Here is a 17851-nt window from a genome sequence, read left to right as displayed (position 1 = left end):
CCGGTCTGGACTGCAAGGCTTCTAGTATCTTAGCCATAGTTTCAGAGAGTTTATCCGTAAAGACTGCAAACTCCGTCCCTGTCACCTGGATAGTGTCAGCAGGTGGCTCCCCCTGGGCCCCTCTTAGCAGAGGCTCCGGCTGAGTAAGTGCAGCAGGGGCCGAGCAGTGCACACAATGAGGGTCAGTGGAACCTGCCGGTAGCGGCGTCGTACATGCGGCGCAGGCAGCATAGTAAGCCTGTGTTTTGGCACCCCTGCCTTTTGTGGGCGCCATGCTATTGTCTTCCCTGAGCAACACAATAGGGTATATAGCCAGAAATCAACTGTGCACTATACAGTGTAAAGTATATACCATAAACATATAATTTATAATTACACTTCTGCACAATGGGGCTAGCACCACAGGTGCTGCTTACCACCCGCTTAAAGCGGTTGTGAGGCCACCAGAATCCCTGCCTGGGTCTCCCAGAATTTGTCCCCCTCTGCAGCGTCCGAGGAGCTGACAGGAATGACTGCCGGCGTCCTGAAGAGAGGAGGGAGCCGTGGGCGTGACCCAGAAAGTGCGGGAACTGGTGCCCCACTGTGCACAGTGAGGGGGATGGAGTATGCAAAGCATGCTCCAGCCCTCGTTGCTGCTCGTCCTGTACAGCGTCCCGCCCTTCCCCTGCCTGTCAGGGCTGGGGGTGGGAGGAAAAAAGACTAGGCCGCAAAAGCCGGGGACTCGAGTAATAAGCGCGGCCGCCGTATAAGCGCGGCCGGCGCGGAAGTCCCCGGCGCACTACAAGTCCCAGCCGTGCCGCAGTGTTAACCATGGCAGCGGCGGTCAGCGCGGTAGTCCCCATACACAAACACACTCAGTGACGCTGTGTGTGTAATGGCACATTTAACCCGGTCAGCGCCGCAGTCCCCGGTGCACTAGCACACCCAGCAATGCTGGAGTGTTGCTGTGTGCGGTCCCCACGGGGACACAGAGTACCTCCAAGTAGCAGGGCCATGTCCCTGAACGATACCCGGCTCCTATCCACCAGGCTCCTCAGGAGTTGTGGATGAAGCACGGTCTCAGTGCCTGGAGACCGATAGGATCCCACTTCACCCAGAGCCCTAAGGGGGATGGGGAAGGAAAACAGCATGTGGGCTCCAGCCTCCGTACCCACAATGGATACCTCAACCTTAACAACACCGCCGACAAGAGTGGGGTGAGAAGGGAGCATGCTGGGGGCCCTATATGGGCCCACTTTTCTTCCATCCGACATAGTCAGCAGCTGCTGCTGACCAATCTGTGGAGCTGTGCGTGCATGTCTGCCTCCTTCGCACAAAGCATAAAAACTGAGGAGCCCGTGGGAGCACGGGGGGTGTATAGGCAGAAGGGGAGGGGCTTTACACTTTTAGTGTAATACTTTGTGCGGCCTCCGGAGGCATAGCCTATACACCCAATTGTCTGGGTCTCCCAATGGAGCGACAAAGAAAACAAATCTTCCAGCTCTCAAAGATAACACTTTCAAAATACTTACCAACTAACGTATTTGGTCATATTTGTGCATCAATCATTAAGGGAATAAAAGTCTCCCAACTCTCAATGATAAACCAATGCTTTACTACAAAAGTACTAAAAAAAACCCATTTGTACTTCCAAGAAAATCAATAAAACGTTTCGAACGTTTCAGTATTTTTGGATCACCATGAATCACACTCTACAATTGTTGGAACAATACTTTAAATCTCAACTCTACTGTGGAATCTCATGCACAATGTGATCAAGAACACTAAACGACTCAAAACACATTAGCCTTATCTTGACGCACAAATGTGATAAAAAATGATGAAATGTTCAAAATTGCTCATCTTTATTGAAAGTAGAGATGTAAAAATATATATGTAATAAAGCACTGGAAGTTTTATCTTTGCATACAGGAAGATTTTTGTAATTCCCTTTATTATTGGTACACTGGATTGAAGCGCATTCCTTGCAGTGAGAAGTTTCCATCACATGTCTGGTGAGCTGTTTCTACCCTCTCTGATCTGATTGCTATATGTCACTTATTCTGAAGACCACCGCATCTTTTCAGCCATCCAAGTCTAGAAGTCTTTTAAATGGAAGACTTAAGAACGTTTTTGCCTTTAAGGGTATTGTACACACAATATGTATTTGGTACAGAAATTCCTGCATCTCTTGGCAGGAAATCTGCAGCGCAAAATACGCATATTTTTGGTGCAAATTTACCCCCACTCAATAGTATGGGTGAAATATGCTAAAATATTGGAAGGTTTTAACGTGCTGCAGATTTAATTCTGCAAGTTAAAAATAAGCAACGTGTGCATGAGACTTCAGGACGCTCATTTATTTTACAGGCATCAGGAAACCCTTCAGGTTTTGTGATAAAACTGCACAGAAAAAAAAACGTGCACACAGCCTTAATTTTCCATTTCAGACAATATTTAAAATCTGGTTGCGCCTAAGGTACTGTGTGTATGCATTAGCTGGGATGCTTCCTTTGTTATAGGATGTTATATTTGGCATATGTTGGATTCTAAGCTACGTCAGTCACATTGTTACATCGTATGCTATACCGGAAGGATACCCTGTACTGAATACGGAAACAAAGGAAGAAGACTGCAGTCAGAAGTCCAGAAAGATCTGCTGCTCGTAACACAGAGTGCCACTTTCCTTTACAGAAAATGGAAAAAAAAAATGCCACGCACAATCTGAAAATGCAGCTCAATGCTAGATTTAGGCTGCAGAAGTACCCAGTAACAACACCGAGGACCTCTAAGAAGAACTCAGATACTGGTATTGCAAGTTTGCTTCCAATCATCTTGGCTTCTCTGCAAATCCCACAGCAATGATGGTGGTTCTTTACTGTCTAGGCCCTTTCTTTCTACTTTTTTTTGTCCCCCTCCAAAAAGACTATCATTCTAAAATACATTCATTAGGAAGGAGGAACTAGTTAATAAGTCATCAATATGTAGTTTTCAAACATTTGTCACTAATGGTACCAATGCTTGGTAATGATCGATAAAGGAGGTATAGAACACCTTGAGGAGCAGAAGTGGAAAATTAGCAAAACCTTAAATCATGGTGGATGGGGAGGTATTTTAAGGCTGGGATTTTACACACTAGTCTTAAGGGGGCTTTACACGCAACGACATCGCTAACGAGAGGTCGTTGGGGGTCACTGAATTCGTGACGCACAACCGGCCTCGTTAGCGACGTCGTTGCGTGTGAAACGCAGGAACGACCATTAATGATCAAAATTACTTACCTAATCGTTTTTCGTTGACACGTCGTTCTAATCCCGATTATCGTTGCTGTTGTAGGACACAAGTTGTTCATTCCTGCGGCAGCACACATCGCTATGTGTGTCACCGCAGGAACGAGGAGCAACATCGTACCTGCAGCCGCTGGCACTGAGGAAGGAAAGAGGTGGGCGGGATATTCCGGCCACTCATCTCCGCTTCTATTGGGCGGCCACTTAGTGACGCCGACCGAACCTCCCCCTTATAAGGGAGGCGGTTCGCCGGCGACGTCGCTAGGCAGGTAAGTACGTGTAACGGGGACTAGCGATGTTGTGCACCACGGGCAGCGATTTGCCCGTGACGCACAACCGACGGGGGTGGGTGCTTTTGCTAGCGATGTCGCTGCGTGTAAAGTGGCATTTAAACAGAAACTCATCGGAGTATGATGAACCTAATTGATTTACTTTCCATACTTCCATAGCTTGATAAATCTCTCTTGTGCTTTACACCATGATGTGTTCAGTTTCTAAAAAGAAATTAGCGGTAGAGGCAAGAAACTTTCCCTTAGTTTATTAGAAAAGGGTTCTGCTTATTGAGCAAAAGGCTTTCCATTTACTTGCCAACCAGATTCTCATATTTAGGGCTAAGTTATATGGCCATATAACTCATCCAAGGATGGCATCACAATGCTCAGCCTGGCAGTCGGCATTCCTGACCCGAGCGTGACAGTATGTGTTTCTAGGTAGCTGTGACACTTGGGTGTGGAGACCCGCTGGGCAGTTCAAACATCGCGATGAGATCCTCAGCCGAGTTATACCATGAGGACTGTCTTTTTTAAACCTATACAGCGGGTGAAATAATTGAACACATCAATTTTCTGAGTAAATATATTTCTAAAGGTGCTATTGACATGAATTTCTCATCAGAGGTTGGAAACAACCCATTCATTTCACACAGGCAAAAGAATCAAAAACCACAGATGTCCATAAATATGTAATACATATGACATTGGTATAAAATATTGAAAACACTTACTGAAATGTATTTAATGTTTCAGACTAAAGCCTGTGTCTGTGATGAAGCTTCCAGACACCTTCTGAAGGAGAATCTAGTCGTATGCATTGTTCAGGTGTGATCTATGGTCCATTCTTCCACACCCTCTTCAAAACCTGAAGGTTCCGTGGCTCAATCTATGAACACTGAGCTTAAGTTCAATCCATAAACTTTCTATTGGATTCAGGTCAGGTGATTGGCTGGGCCATTCGAACAGGTTTATTTTCTCCTAAATCACCTGAGTTTCCTTGGGTGTGTGTTTGCGATCATTGTCTTGCTGAAATATTATTTCATCTTTATCATCCTGGTAGATGGCAGTTTTGTATATTTTTAGCCATCAAGAATTTCTCAGCACATTTGTCCATTCATCTTTCCTTCAATGATATGAAGTTTGTCAGCGCCGTTTGCAATGATAACAACCCTACAACATGATATTCCCACCTCCAAACTTCTCTGTTGGTTTTATGGTGGAACTCCGGCATCCAGAGTTCAATTTTGGTCTTAGTTGACCAATCTATATTCTCCCGGTAATTCACAGAATTCTCTAAATATTGTTGCGCAAACGTTAACTTTCTTGAACATGCTTTTTGACAGCAATGGAGTCTTGTGTAATGAGTGTGCATACAGGCCATGGAGGTTAAGTGCATTGTTTGTTTTCATGAAAACAATTATACCTACTGATTCCCAGGTCTTTCTATATCTCTTAGCAGATGGTCCATGGCTCTTTGACAACTCTTCTAATGCTTTGCACGTCTCTGTCTGAAATCTTGAGTCATCTAGGTCATAGCCAGTTTATAGTGTAATGATGTTCTTTTCACTTCCAGTTATCCCAACAGTGCTCACTCGACCCTTGAGGAGTTTAGAAATACTTCTGTACCCAATGCAATCTGTATGCTTTGCAACAAAAGGGTTGCAAAAATCTCGAGACAGCTCACTGGTTTTACCCATCATAAGATATTTCTTGTATGGCACCTTGGTAATGAGACACCTTTTAATAGGCCATCAGTTGAACCAGCTGATATTTTTCATTAAGTGACAGGAATGCTTTTGTAATTACTGGTATATTTCAGCCGATGTCATGACTTCACATGGCCTTTTGCACTTCTCTTCACGTGTTCAATACTTTTTCCCGGTGTTATTTCTCATCACGTATAACTTAATTTATGAACATCAATGTTTTTTTTCTTTCCTTGTGTGCATTGGATGGGTTGTTACTGATATTTGTCATATGCAAAGAATTGTTAAAAATCCACATTTGACTTTTAGGATCACTACTTCCAATAGGTGGCGCTGCGCTAGAGTTTGCCTCCTTTCCTGGAGAGACAAACTGATATCTGGTGAGAAATTCATGTCAATAGCACCTAATATACGGGAGTGGGGAACCTCCGGCCCGGGGTGACCTTTTCTGCGGCTCCCGGGAATCTGCAAGCTACTGCATCTTGCCGGCTGCTGATCCTTTAAATCCCCATGTGCGCTGCGAGGAAACGTGTTCAGCGCTCATTACTGAACGCTGGTCAGTGCCAGTGTGCTCGGGACTTACTTTGTGGGCGGGGTTTAGTGTTCTGCGCCCCATCCCACAGAAGACCAGCAGCAGTTTCCCAGCTTCCAGCGCTGTGTGCCCGCCCCCCCAGTACGCACTGCCACTGTGCTGTGACCACTCCCACTGTGCTGTGTGACCACTCCCCCAGTACAAGCTCCCACTATACGGTGTGTCCGCGCTCCCACTGTGTGTTGTGTCCGTTCCCCCTGTGCGCACTCCCACTATGGTGTGTGTCCGCTCCCAATATGCCCACTCCCACTGTGACCCCCCACCCGCCACCAGGACTATGTGCCTCCCCCTTACTGCTGTGTGCCCCCAGGGCTGTGTGACTCACCAAATGCGGTGTACGACCCCCAGTGCTGTTCCCCCCAATGATGTTCATGCCCCCCTAGTGATTAGTGTGCTCCACAAGTGTTGTCAGTTTCCCCAGTGCCCAGTAGTGATGTGCATGGCCCCCCCAGTGCTGTCTGTTCCCCAAAGCCATATCTATGCCTCCCAGTGATGTATATACCCTTAGCCTTCCTTGTGATGTATATGCTCCGAGCCCCTCCTGTGATCTATATATCATAGGCGGGGCTGGAGCATACACATCACAGGAGACGCCGATGGGCATATACATCACAGGAGGGGCTGGGCCATATACAGCACAGGAGGTGCATATACAGCACAGAAGGGGCTGGTGGCATATACATCAAATTGGAGATGCTGGAGCATATACATCACAGTGAAGGCACATAACATCACAGGAGGGGCTGGGTCATCTCCTGTAATGTATATACAGCAGTCCCAGCCCCTCCTGTGATGTATGTACAGCAGTCCCAGTGTCTGTTATGTGATGTATATGATTTACCAATCTTATTATCACAAAGAGTTGACTGTGCTCCAGACCAAGGACAATCCTGGAAAAGCAGTTGTGAGAAGCAATATGATCAATATCACTGAAAATTAACCGCCGCACCAAAGAGAAGCAGCTCCAACCACCACAGTAGGGTGAGTTGTTTGACCAAATGTGGCCAGGTAATTTTCACATTGAAAATTTTGTGCGGACACCGAAGGCTGGTAGAAATTTTCAAACGGCTCCCGGCAGTAATAAGGTTCCCCACCCCTGACCTACTATATCTACTTACGGAATTTGTGACCTGTTAAATTCTTATTTCACCAGCTGTATAACTATATGCTGCTACTATAATGGACAACATTGTACATATTGAGAAAATGATGGTTCTAAATACAAATTTCTTATAAAAGTGCAAGCAGACCCCAAACTTGCAAGAACCTTGGCTCTCAAGGCATCAACACGATCACACAAAACACGCAGCAATCAATGAATAAGCAGCAAACACTATACAAGGAGAAATTTTAATGTTTTGTGCATAACTTTTTTTGGGTTATACTTTTGTTTCCGCTGATTGTTCATCTGTCCATTTACCCAATGTATAAGCAGTACATACACAGATATTCTTACAATTCATTTATATGTCATGCCTTCTCTGAAAAGAACAGAGGATGTGTTGACCTCTCAAGCCCTGTCATGCCAGCTTCTTCCAAGCAGAAGGACTTGTTAATTGACTATGGTATGGGGGATGAAACTAAGATTACAGATTGCAAAAATAAAAAAAAATTAAAAAAAAATAAAAGTAAATCTTGCAATATGCAGCTTGTAATGATAGTTGACTTGTTTACAAAGGTCTAGGATAAGTATGGGTTAAAATTTGCCAGACAGGTATAGAGGAGGGGTTGCACATTCTCAGCAGACATGGAAAACAAGTAATTACTGGGGGGGAGGGATATGTTATTCAACACACGTAGTGGGTATCAACAAAAAGCCCCCCCTCAAAAAAAAAAAACATGCAACAACTGTTTTTAAAACCTTTACTGCAATGGAAAATTGACGTAAATGAGCAGTTAGAAAGCAACCATATTGGTTTTCAATCCCCTAAACGGCAACAAAACAGAAAAGTAAACCTCCTGTGTGCATACTGTTTTCTAAGTCAGAACAGAAAGTGCCCACTTCACACTTATTGATCGGGAAGGGGGGGGTGGGTTCTCCTTAAATATCAGCAAATATGATTTTATGGAAAGAAACAGCTTTAAAATTTACGTTCACAGCATTTACCAGGCTCCTGTGCACTAATTTTGTTGTAATTACTCAATGAAGCAGCAAATAATCACCTATTTTTATTTTGGCATTTACATCTCACAATTTTCTTTAAAGGTCAAAATCCAGTGTTACCGGGGAAAAAAAAAAAAAGAAACCAAAAAATAAAACCAAAAACAAAAAAAAAACAAAACAAAAAAAAAACCCGATCTCCAGGTAGCACAGGCTATTTGCTATAGCAATGTTAGACGGAAAAATGGAAAGCAGGGCATTACACTAAATTTCTGGATCTATGAATACTAGTGAAGTAGAAATAGTATCTAGATGTTAGATATTTTCAGAAGGGAATAAATGCCTGCTGAAGCTGGATTTTGGTTGTAATTTGCTTTCTTTTAGCTTTACCATAATACACGCTGAACGCTGCAACTGCTCAATTATAGCAGATTGATGCTTTATGTCCTAGCTTGTCTGAGATTTCCCTAACCCACCCCACCCTTGACTACCATACACCAAATATTGTGGATATGAGCCCAAATCATCCCAGTAAATCCAGTGAGCAAAGTTAGTGTAATGCACTGGTGTGAAGTGAGATAAAAAATACAGTCTCTTCTTTTCAATCGTCGTCAAAGTTCTGCTGTAGGAGAAAGTTGGCCGCAAGATTTTCATTCTTCTCGCATGCAAAATAAGCTTGTACCACAAGTCCTTCAGGGAATCCTAGTGCTTTTAGCTGGAAAGTAGAAACAAAAAGAAAACAGTCAGATTCAAGCCTATCCATACACTCCGATGGGGTGCAGAAATCAACCACCATGATAAAGTGACCCCCTTCCTCCAACGTTTTTTGCCCTATAAGCTGAAGCCACCACCACTGGTATCTTATATACAGCATTCTAACATGCAGTATATAAGAGCCCAGGCCGCTGGGTATAACATAGAAAACACTTTATAATACTCACCTAGAAGGTCGCTCCGGTGCACAACGCTTGGATGGGTGGCGCCGTTCTCCAGGATTGGCACCTTCCTTTTCGGCCATCTTGGTTTTCCTTATTCTGAAGCCGCGGTGCATGACGCATGTACGTCATACAAATGTGCCGGCATTCAGGTCCTGCACAGGCGCACTACAATGCTTTGATCTGCCCTGAGCAGGGCAGATCAAAGTGCGCCTGCGCAGGAGCTCAAAGCCGGTGCGTGTGTATGACAGACGCGTCATGCACCGCATATATTTTGATAATATTTATTAAAGGTTATATTTTGTTTTCACACATTTTGCTACACAAATTGCTCTGCTGATTTTACATAACCTTGATGAGCATTATACACGATTATTTATTTTTCAGATAGAATGTAGTTAGAAATTAGAAGAAGCGGCTGAAGACCATAGATGGAGATCAAAACAGTCCAGATCTACAATGAACCATGCACAGCAGCACTGGGAGGAGCAAGACTAGCCTGAGGCCCATGGTCTCTATCGTCAAATTAGATTTTCTCTTTGTGAGTTTAAATGTTTGAAATAGAACAAAGTCATCACTTATCCACAGGATGGCTGATCAATTCCATATCGGTGGAGGTCTGACTGGTGAAAAGATGGGTGTTACGTGGGTGCTCAGATTACAAAGTTTCTGATAAGTAGAGGTCTAAAACCGACAACCCTCAGTCTGCAGCTTCACAGCACTTTAAATGTGACACAGGTCGCACGACCAAAGATAGCTAGTTTTAGCTGCTAAATTAAAGCGTAATGCCGGTGAAAGGAGGTCACATATTGATGCCTAGGGTACCGCTTCACGTCCTAGAAAGGCAGAACTAGCTTTTCCAGTGATACAGAGACTTGTTTGTTAAAGTTCTTAGCTGCTGGACTTGTATCACCACTAAAATCTGTGTGTAGCCCCAGCCTTAATGATCTAGCCTAATCATATTTGCAAAGTTTAGCTCTACATCCAACATCATCTTCTATGAAAATTTAGAAAGGGACAAAGGCAGACACTATCTTGAGAGCTCAGCAGTCATGTTTTTCTTTTAGCTCAGAATTTTACTACAATGGCTCGAAGTGGTCTACAAAAACTGAAAAGTACCAAAGACCATCTCAGATGACGTTGCTTGTCCATGAAGGTTTCAAGGCAACCCCAAATTCCAAGTATCTGCTGTCATAAGTTCACGTTTATGCCAAATGTATTTTTTTTCTTAAAGATGCATCTGAGTGGGTATCTGTAAATCTCAAGCTACTGTACGAGTTACTGAAAAAGAGGTGTGCAATACAGGAAACATGGTGCATAGCAGGAGGGAGCAGCGTGGATTTTCGCTTTGTGGAATGCCCTTCATTACTGCTTGTACAGGATTATAATCTCAGCTTGCTCAGTCCTTTGAAGTCATGGAGGCAGTTCTACTTGATATAACTGACCGCTATCTTTAAAAGGAAGGCTGTCAATCACTGCTTAGGACCACCTACTGGACTTAGGCACACAAAGAGCGTGGATTTAACAGATCAAACAAGGTATACTGAATCAGATCCTTCTGCAAATCAGACACCATGTTTAGGTTTTTGTATAATGACAAATCATTTACTTACCCTTTCTATAGCTTCTTTTTCCTGAGGTGTGACTTGAATGTAGTTCATATGACCACTTCCAGCCTCAGCTGCTACTCCTCCTCCTCCTCCTCCTCCTCTTCCCCCACCTTGTCCACCCGATTCTGGGACTGGATCATTTAACATCTGAATAAACTGCTCCTGATGTTGACTAATCTGCTGTTATTGAAGATAACAAAGATTAAATACCTCTGCACATCTTTCTACGATCATGCTATACAGGCCGCAAGGAGAAAATATCCAAGTAGGTAAAATGTTGTGCGTGTTCCTTTTCAAAAAGGATGTTACCTGCAGTAATGAGGGATTTTCCCGTCCTATCTGCTGGAGAAGTGCCGGTAATAAAGAGGGACTCTGCTGAATAATTTGCCTCATCTGCTGAAACTGAGGCTGATTCTGCAAGAAATCAAGGGGATTTCCTAGAAATAAAATAAATAAATATTGTACATACATTGCACATTCAATGCCACAGAGTAATGCAATTAGTAGGATTTGGCTGAGTGAATTTTAATGTTAGGTACATGCAGACCCTGGTTTTCCACAAAGCAATCAATATAGAAAGTAGCATTCATATGGTTCCTATTTACAGCATAACTTACTGTTTCCTGAGAAATGATGCTGTATATAGCCAAATCTTACCTCCAGTAGAAGGTGTGCAAGGAGTAGTAGAGGTTGCACCTGCACCAGCCCCAGCTACTGTAGGGAGAGGCTGAGTAGGAACACTACTGACTGCTTGCGGTGGGTCAGCAACTGCTTGACCTTCTCGATCACCTGGAATTCCCTGAAATGGGAAAATGAAACAACGTAACAATGGATAATTTCACACTTGAGCTCTTAATTGTCGTTATGCAAGTGCGTAAAATAGTTATCCAAGATCGACAATACCAATTAACTAATACAGGTGTCAGTGTTATCCAGCTTCAAAATATTGCTTACAAGCTCAATATACAGTACACATCTACTGTCTAGCACTTCCCCGGAAGTGATCTGTTTATAGCAGGTTGCATGTGGGCGGAGACCCGATCAGTGACTTCCATTGGGGTTCAGGTCAAATCCAGGCACCCAACTGACCCTTAGATAAAGTCCAGCTGACCCTGCCGAACTTACACAGTCAGCTCATCTCGTCTTCACCTTTTAAAACGACGCCACTCTGGTCCTGCGGTGCCATCTTGTAATTGTAACTTCTGACTGGCTGGAAGTCAGACGTTATATGTCACAAGCTCACAAAGTGGCTCCATCTTCTATTGCCTCCACTCCAGTCGCTCTCGGCGATTTGTGACCAGTGTTTCATGTAGCACGCCAGAGGTCACAAAGCAATGCATATGTACGAGAGCATCATTCTGGCTCTCAGAAATGCATTGAGAACTTGTGATGCAAATACCAGACAGCCAGAAGTGTTGGGTACAAGATAGCGCTGCAAAACCATAGTGGGGCCAAAAAAAAAAAAAAAAAAAAAGAAAGATGAAGCCACCAGAGGGTGAGTATAATAGTATAATACAGGGAGCAGGGGACTTACATTTAAAGCGCCACCCCAGCAGTGGAAAAAGAGCAAAAAAAAAACCTGGAGTGGTTTAACAGCTTTATTTACCACTATTTAGTTAACATGAAGTATCAAAAAGAAAGCATGACAGACAAAAAATGCCATGGAAAAAAACCCCCAGAAGTAATCTAATTGACATAATGGGTACAAAAATGGTGCAGAAATTCTGCAACATCGAAAACTCACTAAAAGCTCATCGTGGCAATGTAGCCTTGGACAGATTTAGGCTATGTTCACACAATGCATCTTTTATTGTGTTTCTGAGGTCACACAGATGCACCTAAATGCCTGCATTTCCTTCCCCCAGCAATGTCTATGAGATTTCTAGTCTGCTGTCCACACTGGACATCTTTTGTTGGCTGCATCTTGGCTGCGTTTTTGAAGATGCAGCATGTCAAGTCTTTATGCATTTTTGAGCCCTCCAGTCAATAGATTTAACTTGAAAAATGCAATGAGCAAAATGCGGTTAAAAACGCAGCAAAATCGCATGCTGTTTTTTTATGAGTTTTTGCGCGGGTGCCTTTTTTGGGGGCCAAAAACGCTGCATCTTTGTGGTTAGAAAAGATGCACTGTGTGAACATAGCCTTATGAATTGCATCTTTAAATGTGGCTATTCTCAGATGTGCTAAATTCTTATTGTAGCATACTGGTAAATTTGTCATAAATCTCAGTGACGCAACTTCCAGCAAAACTGCCTCTTATGATAAACTTCACATATTGGCAAGTACCGCAGAGTGGGTGGAAAACGGTGAAAAGATAAGAAAATGAAGGGTTACTTTTTTGTTCATACCGTGTAATGGTGATAAGAAGAGGACATGCTTACCATGAGAAGGTACTCCACAGCCCTGTCAGGGTTATTGAAACTAGCTCTAAGGGCCGCAATGACTTGCTCTCGTTCATAGCCCATGGACATGATCTCTGTCACCATATTCTCATATGACTGGCCTGTTACTGAAACAACGGGAATGACATGAGGCAGTGGACAGCACGAATTCTCAACTTTCTACCCGATTGTTCATAACTCCTACATATCACTTCAGTACTCTTAGGCTGTTTTCACATTTCGTTTTTACCTCCTTCAGTGGTCCCGTCGGAGCTTCCGTCCTAACACCCCGGCAAAATGTGTTTCGGATGCATACGCCGACGGGGCCATTGACTATAATGGAGCAGGCGGAGTCAGCATGTGCTCTGTCTTGCACCATTTTTGGGTGTTACACTTTCTGCAGGCGGACACCCAGAAGTAGCAGACTTATACAAGACTTCATTATACAAGATTTCTCCTCCCCTTCTCTTCATTGGGGGGTAGAGTCATACATACAATAATTGTGAGAGCACGCTGACTAACAGGATTTTATTAAACTAGGGCTTAGGAAACCATACTGTGTCTGCGTGCAGGGAGGTATTCACCTTTTCTGAGCGCAGGCAATCACTGGGAGGTTACAGTGACTCCCCGGCGCCTGTATACATCAAAATTAATGACCGTGCCTACAGAAGGGCAGACCTATTCAAGGGAGAATACGCAGGTGCAGGATTTCCAGCAGCGCACCTAACGTCAAAGTCATACTGAAGAGAAGGGGAGGAGAAATCTTGTATAATGAACACTAGATGGGCTTAGGTCTTTTTTGAACCATTATAACACTGGAGAAGCGTAGGTCCCATAGCCTGGAAGATCGAAACAATAAAAGATCATACAGGTATGATTTAAGGCTGTATACAACCTGCATGCCTGGATTAATAACTCAAAGCTCAAAACGGGGACAGATTCCCTTTAAATTAGGTTTTCCATATGAATACAAGTTTCATGCTAGTCAAATGGTTGTTTCTTCCTCATACTAGTCGTCCCATTCATCATGTTATCGCTCCCCTGTGGGCACGATAACATGATTTGTAAGCGCTGGGGTCATTGCTGTCCCTCTGTAAATCTCGTGGATAAATTATTTTTTTTTTTACACCTCAGTGTGCTTCTGTATTTTGCTGTATGCTTCCGGGCTTCAGGCACATGTCCAGAAACAGAAGCCTGGTGTCCACAGAGAAGCCGAAGATTGGTCACAGACTCGCCAAAGAAGGGAATTTTGTTTACTTACCGTAAATTCCTTTTCTTCTAGCTCCTATTGGGAGACCCAGACAATTGGGTGTATAGCTTCTGCCTCCGGAGGCCACACAAAGTATTACACTTTAAAAAGTGTAACCCCTCCCCTCTGCCTATACACCCTCCCGTGCATCACGGGCCCATCAGTTTTGGTGCCAAAGCAGGAAGGAGGAAACTTATAAATTGGTCTAAGGTAAACTCAATCCGAAGGATGTTTGGAGAACTAAACCATGAACCAAAGAACAATTCAACATGAACAACATGTGTACACAAAAGAACAACAGCCCGAAGGGAACAGGGGCGGGTGCTGGGTCTCCCAATAGGAGCTAGAAGAAAAGGAATTTACGGTAAACAAAATTCCCTTCTTTGTCGCTCCATTGGGAGACCCAGACAATTGGGACGTCCAAAAGCAGTCCCTGGGTGGGTAAAAGAATACCTCGATAAAAAGAGCCGTAAAACGGCCCCCTCCTACAGGTGGGCAACTGCCGCCTGAAGGACTCGCCTACCTAGGCTGGCATCTGCCGAAGCATAGGTATGCACCTGATAGTGTTTCGTGAAAGTGTGCAGACTCGACCAGGTAGCCGCCTGACACACCTGCTGAGCCGTAGCCTGGTGCCGCAGTGCCCAGGACGCACCCACGGCTCTGGTAGAATGGGCTTTCAGCCCTGAAGGAACCGGAAGCCCAGAAGTACGGTAGGCCTCAAGAATCGGTTCCTTGATCCACCGAGCCAAGGTGGACTTTGAAGCCTGCGACCCCTTACGCTGGCCAGCGACAAGGACAAAGAGCGCATCAGAACGGCGCAGGGGCGCCGTACGAGAAATGTAGAGTCGGAGTACTCTCACGAGATCTAACAAGTGCAAATCCTTTTCACATTGGTGAACTGGATTGGGACAAAAAGAAGGTAAGGAGATATCCTGATTGAGATGAAAAGGGGATACCACCTTCGGGAGAAACTCCGGGACCGGACGCAGAACCACCTTATCCTGGTGAAACACCAGGAAGGGGGCTTTGCATGACAGCGCTGCTAGCTCAGACACTCTCCGAAGTGATGTGACTGCCACTAGGAAGACCACCTTCTGTGAAAGGCGTGAAAGAGAAACATCCCTCATCGGCTCGAAAGGTGGTTTCTGAAGAGCCGTTAGCACCCTGTTAAGATCCCAGGGTTCTAGCGGACGCTTGTAAGGTGGTACTATGTGACAAACCCCCTGCAGGAACGTGCGTACCTGCGGACGCCTGGCTAGACGCTTTTGAAAAAACACGGAAAGCGCCGATACCTGTCCCTTGAGAGAGCCGAGAGACAAACCCTTGTCTAATCCGGATTGAAGGAAAGACAGAAAAGTGGGCAAGGCAAACGGCCAGGGAGTAAAACCCTGATCAGAGCACCAGGATAAGAAGATCTTCCACGTCCTGTGGTAGATCTTGGCGGACGTTGGTTTTCTGGCCTGTCTCATAGTGGCAATGACCTCTTGAGATAACCCTGAAGACGCTAGGATCCAGGACTCAATGGCCACACAGTCAGGTTGAGGGCCGCAGAATTCAGATGGAAAAAAGGCCCTTGAGACAGCAAGTCTGGTCGGTCTGGTAGTGCCCATGGTTGACCCACCGTGAGATGCCACAGATCCGGGTACCACGACCTCCTCGGCCAGTCTGGGGCGATGAGGATGGCGCGGCGGCAGTCGGACCTGATCTTGCGTAACACTCTGGGCAGCAGTGCCAGAGGGGGAAATACATAGGGCAGACGAAACTGCGACCAATCCTGCACTAATGCGTCTGCCGCCAGAGCTCTGTGATCTTGAGACCGTGCCATGAATGCCGGGACCTTGTTGTTGTGCCGGGACGCCATTAGTTCCACGTCTGGCGTTCCCCAGCGGCAACAGATCTCTTGAAACATGTCCGGGTGAAGAGACCATTCCCCTGCGTCCATGCCCTGGCGACTGAGAAAGTCTGCTTCCCAGTTTTCTACGCCCGGGATGTGAACTGCGGAGATGGTGGAGGCTGTGGCTTCCACCCACAGCAGAATCCGCCGAACTTCTTGGAAGGCTTGACGACTGCGTGTGCCGCCTTGGTGGTTGATGTACGCCACCGCCGTGGCGTTGTCCGACTGAATTCGGATCTGCCTGCCTTCCAGCCACAGCTGGAACGCCTTTAAGGCTAGATACACTGCCCTTATCTCCAGAACATTGATCTGAAGGGAGGACTCTGTCTGAGTCCAGGTTCCCTGAGCCCTGTGGTGGAGGAAGACCGCTCCCCACCCTGACAGACTCGCGTCCGTCGTGACCACAGCCCAGGATGGGGGCAGGAAGGATTTCCCTTTCGACAGGGAAGTGGGAAGAAGCCACCACTGAAGAGAGGCTTTGGTTGCCCGAGAAAGAGAGACGTTCCTGTCGAGGGACGTCGACCTCCTGTCCCATTTGCGGAGAATGTCCCATTGGAGTGGACGCAGATGAAACTGCGCAAATGGAACTGCCTCCATTGCTGCCACCATCTTCCCTAGGAAGTGCATGAGCCGCCTCAAGGGGTGAGACTGGGCTCGAAGGAGAGATTGCACCCCTGTCTGTAGTGAACGCTGTTTGTCCAGCGGGAGCTTCACTATCGCTGAGAGAGTATGAAACTCCATCCCGAGGTAAGTGAGCGATTGGGTCAGTGTCAAATTTGACTTTGGGAAATTGATGATCCACCCGAACCTCTGGAGAGTCTCCAGAGCAGTGTTCAGGCTGTGTTGGCATGCCACCCGGGAGGGTGCTTTGACTAGAAGATCGTCTAAGTAAGGGATCACCGAGTGTCCCTGAGAGTGTAGGACTGCCACCACTGCTGCCATGACCTTGGTGAAGACCCGTGGGGCTGTCGCCAGGCCGAAAGGCAGTGCCACGAACTGAAGGTGTTCGTCTCCGATGGCGAAACGCAGGAAGCGTTGATGCTCTGGTGCAATCGGCACGTGGAGATAAGCATCCCTGATGTCGATTGATGCTAGGAAGTCTCCTTGGGACATCGAGGCGATGACGGTGCGGAGAGATTCCATCCGGAACCGTCTGGTTTTCACGTGTCTGTTGAGCAGTTTGAGGTCCAGAACGGGACGGAATGATCCGTCCTTTTTTGGCACCACAAACAAGTTGGAGTAAAAACCGCGACCACATTCTTGAAGGGGAACAGGGATCACCACTCCTTCTGCCTTCAGAGTGTTCACCGCCTGAAAAAGAGCATTGGCTCGCTCTGGGGGCGGAGATGTTCTGAAGAAACGAGTCGGAGGATGAGAGCTGAGCTCTATCCTGTAACCGTGAGACAGAATGTCTCTCACCCATCGGTCTTGGACATGTGGCAACCAGGCGTCGCAAAAGCGGGAGAGCCTGCCACCGACCGAGGATGCGGTCTGGGGAGGCCGAAAGTCATGAGGAGGCCGCCTTGGGGGCGGTTCCTCCGGCGGTCTTTTTAGGACGTGACTTAGACCTCCATGAAGCAGAGTTCCTCTGGCCCTTCTGTGGCCTGTTGGACGTGGAGAATTGAGACGTGGCTGAGGGCCGAAAGGACCGAAACCTCGGTTGTATCCTCCGTTGCTGAGGTCTGTTTGGTTTGGACTGGGGTAATGACGAGTCCTTTCCCTTGGATTGTTTAATAATTTCATCCAATTGCTCGCCAAACAGACGGTCGCCAGAAAATGGCAAACCGGTTAAGAACTTCTTGGAAGCAGAGTCTGCCTTCCATTCGCGTAGCCACATGGCCCTGC

The 17851-nt window shown here is 45.9% G+C and overlaps 1 protein-coding gene across 3 annotated transcripts in view; it reads right to left on the bottom strand.

The window, feature by feature from the left end:
- Positions 1-7167: 7167 nt before the first annotated feature.
- The window catches only part of RAD23B (RAD23 nucleotide excision repair protein B), a 49019-nt gene continuing 38335 nt past the window's right edge, over positions 7168-17851 (bottom strand). The window contains exons 6-10 of one of the 3 annotated variants that reach the window (XM_075316692.1): positions 12864-12991; positions 11140-11281; positions 10792-10919; positions 10486-10659; positions 7168-8652 (exon numbers count right to left, since the gene is read on the bottom strand). In XM_075316692.1, the coding sequence (XP_075172807.1) occupies positions 8539-8652; positions 10486-10659; positions 10792-10919; positions 11140-11281; positions 12864-12991 (686 nt within the window). In that variant the 3' untranslated portion in view covers positions 7168-8538. Of the gene's footprint in view, positions 8653-10485; positions 10663-10791; positions 10920-11139; positions 11282-12863; positions 12992-17851 lie in introns of all 3 variants that reach the window. The other 2 variants (XM_075316700.1, XM_075316686.1) reach the window with 2 other exon arrangements.

Source organism: Anomaloglossus baeobatrachus, chromosome 1 (genome assembly GCF_048569485.1).
Source record: "Anomaloglossus baeobatrachus isolate aAnoBae1 chromosome 1, aAnoBae1.hap1, whole genome shotgun sequence".
Lineage (NCBI taxonomy): Eukaryota > Metazoa > Chordata > Amphibia > Anura > Aromobatidae > Anomaloglossus > Anomaloglossus baeobatrachus.
The sequence above is the reverse complement of the archived record's forward strand: the minus strand, read 5'-3'. Positions and strand labels throughout refer to the sequence as shown.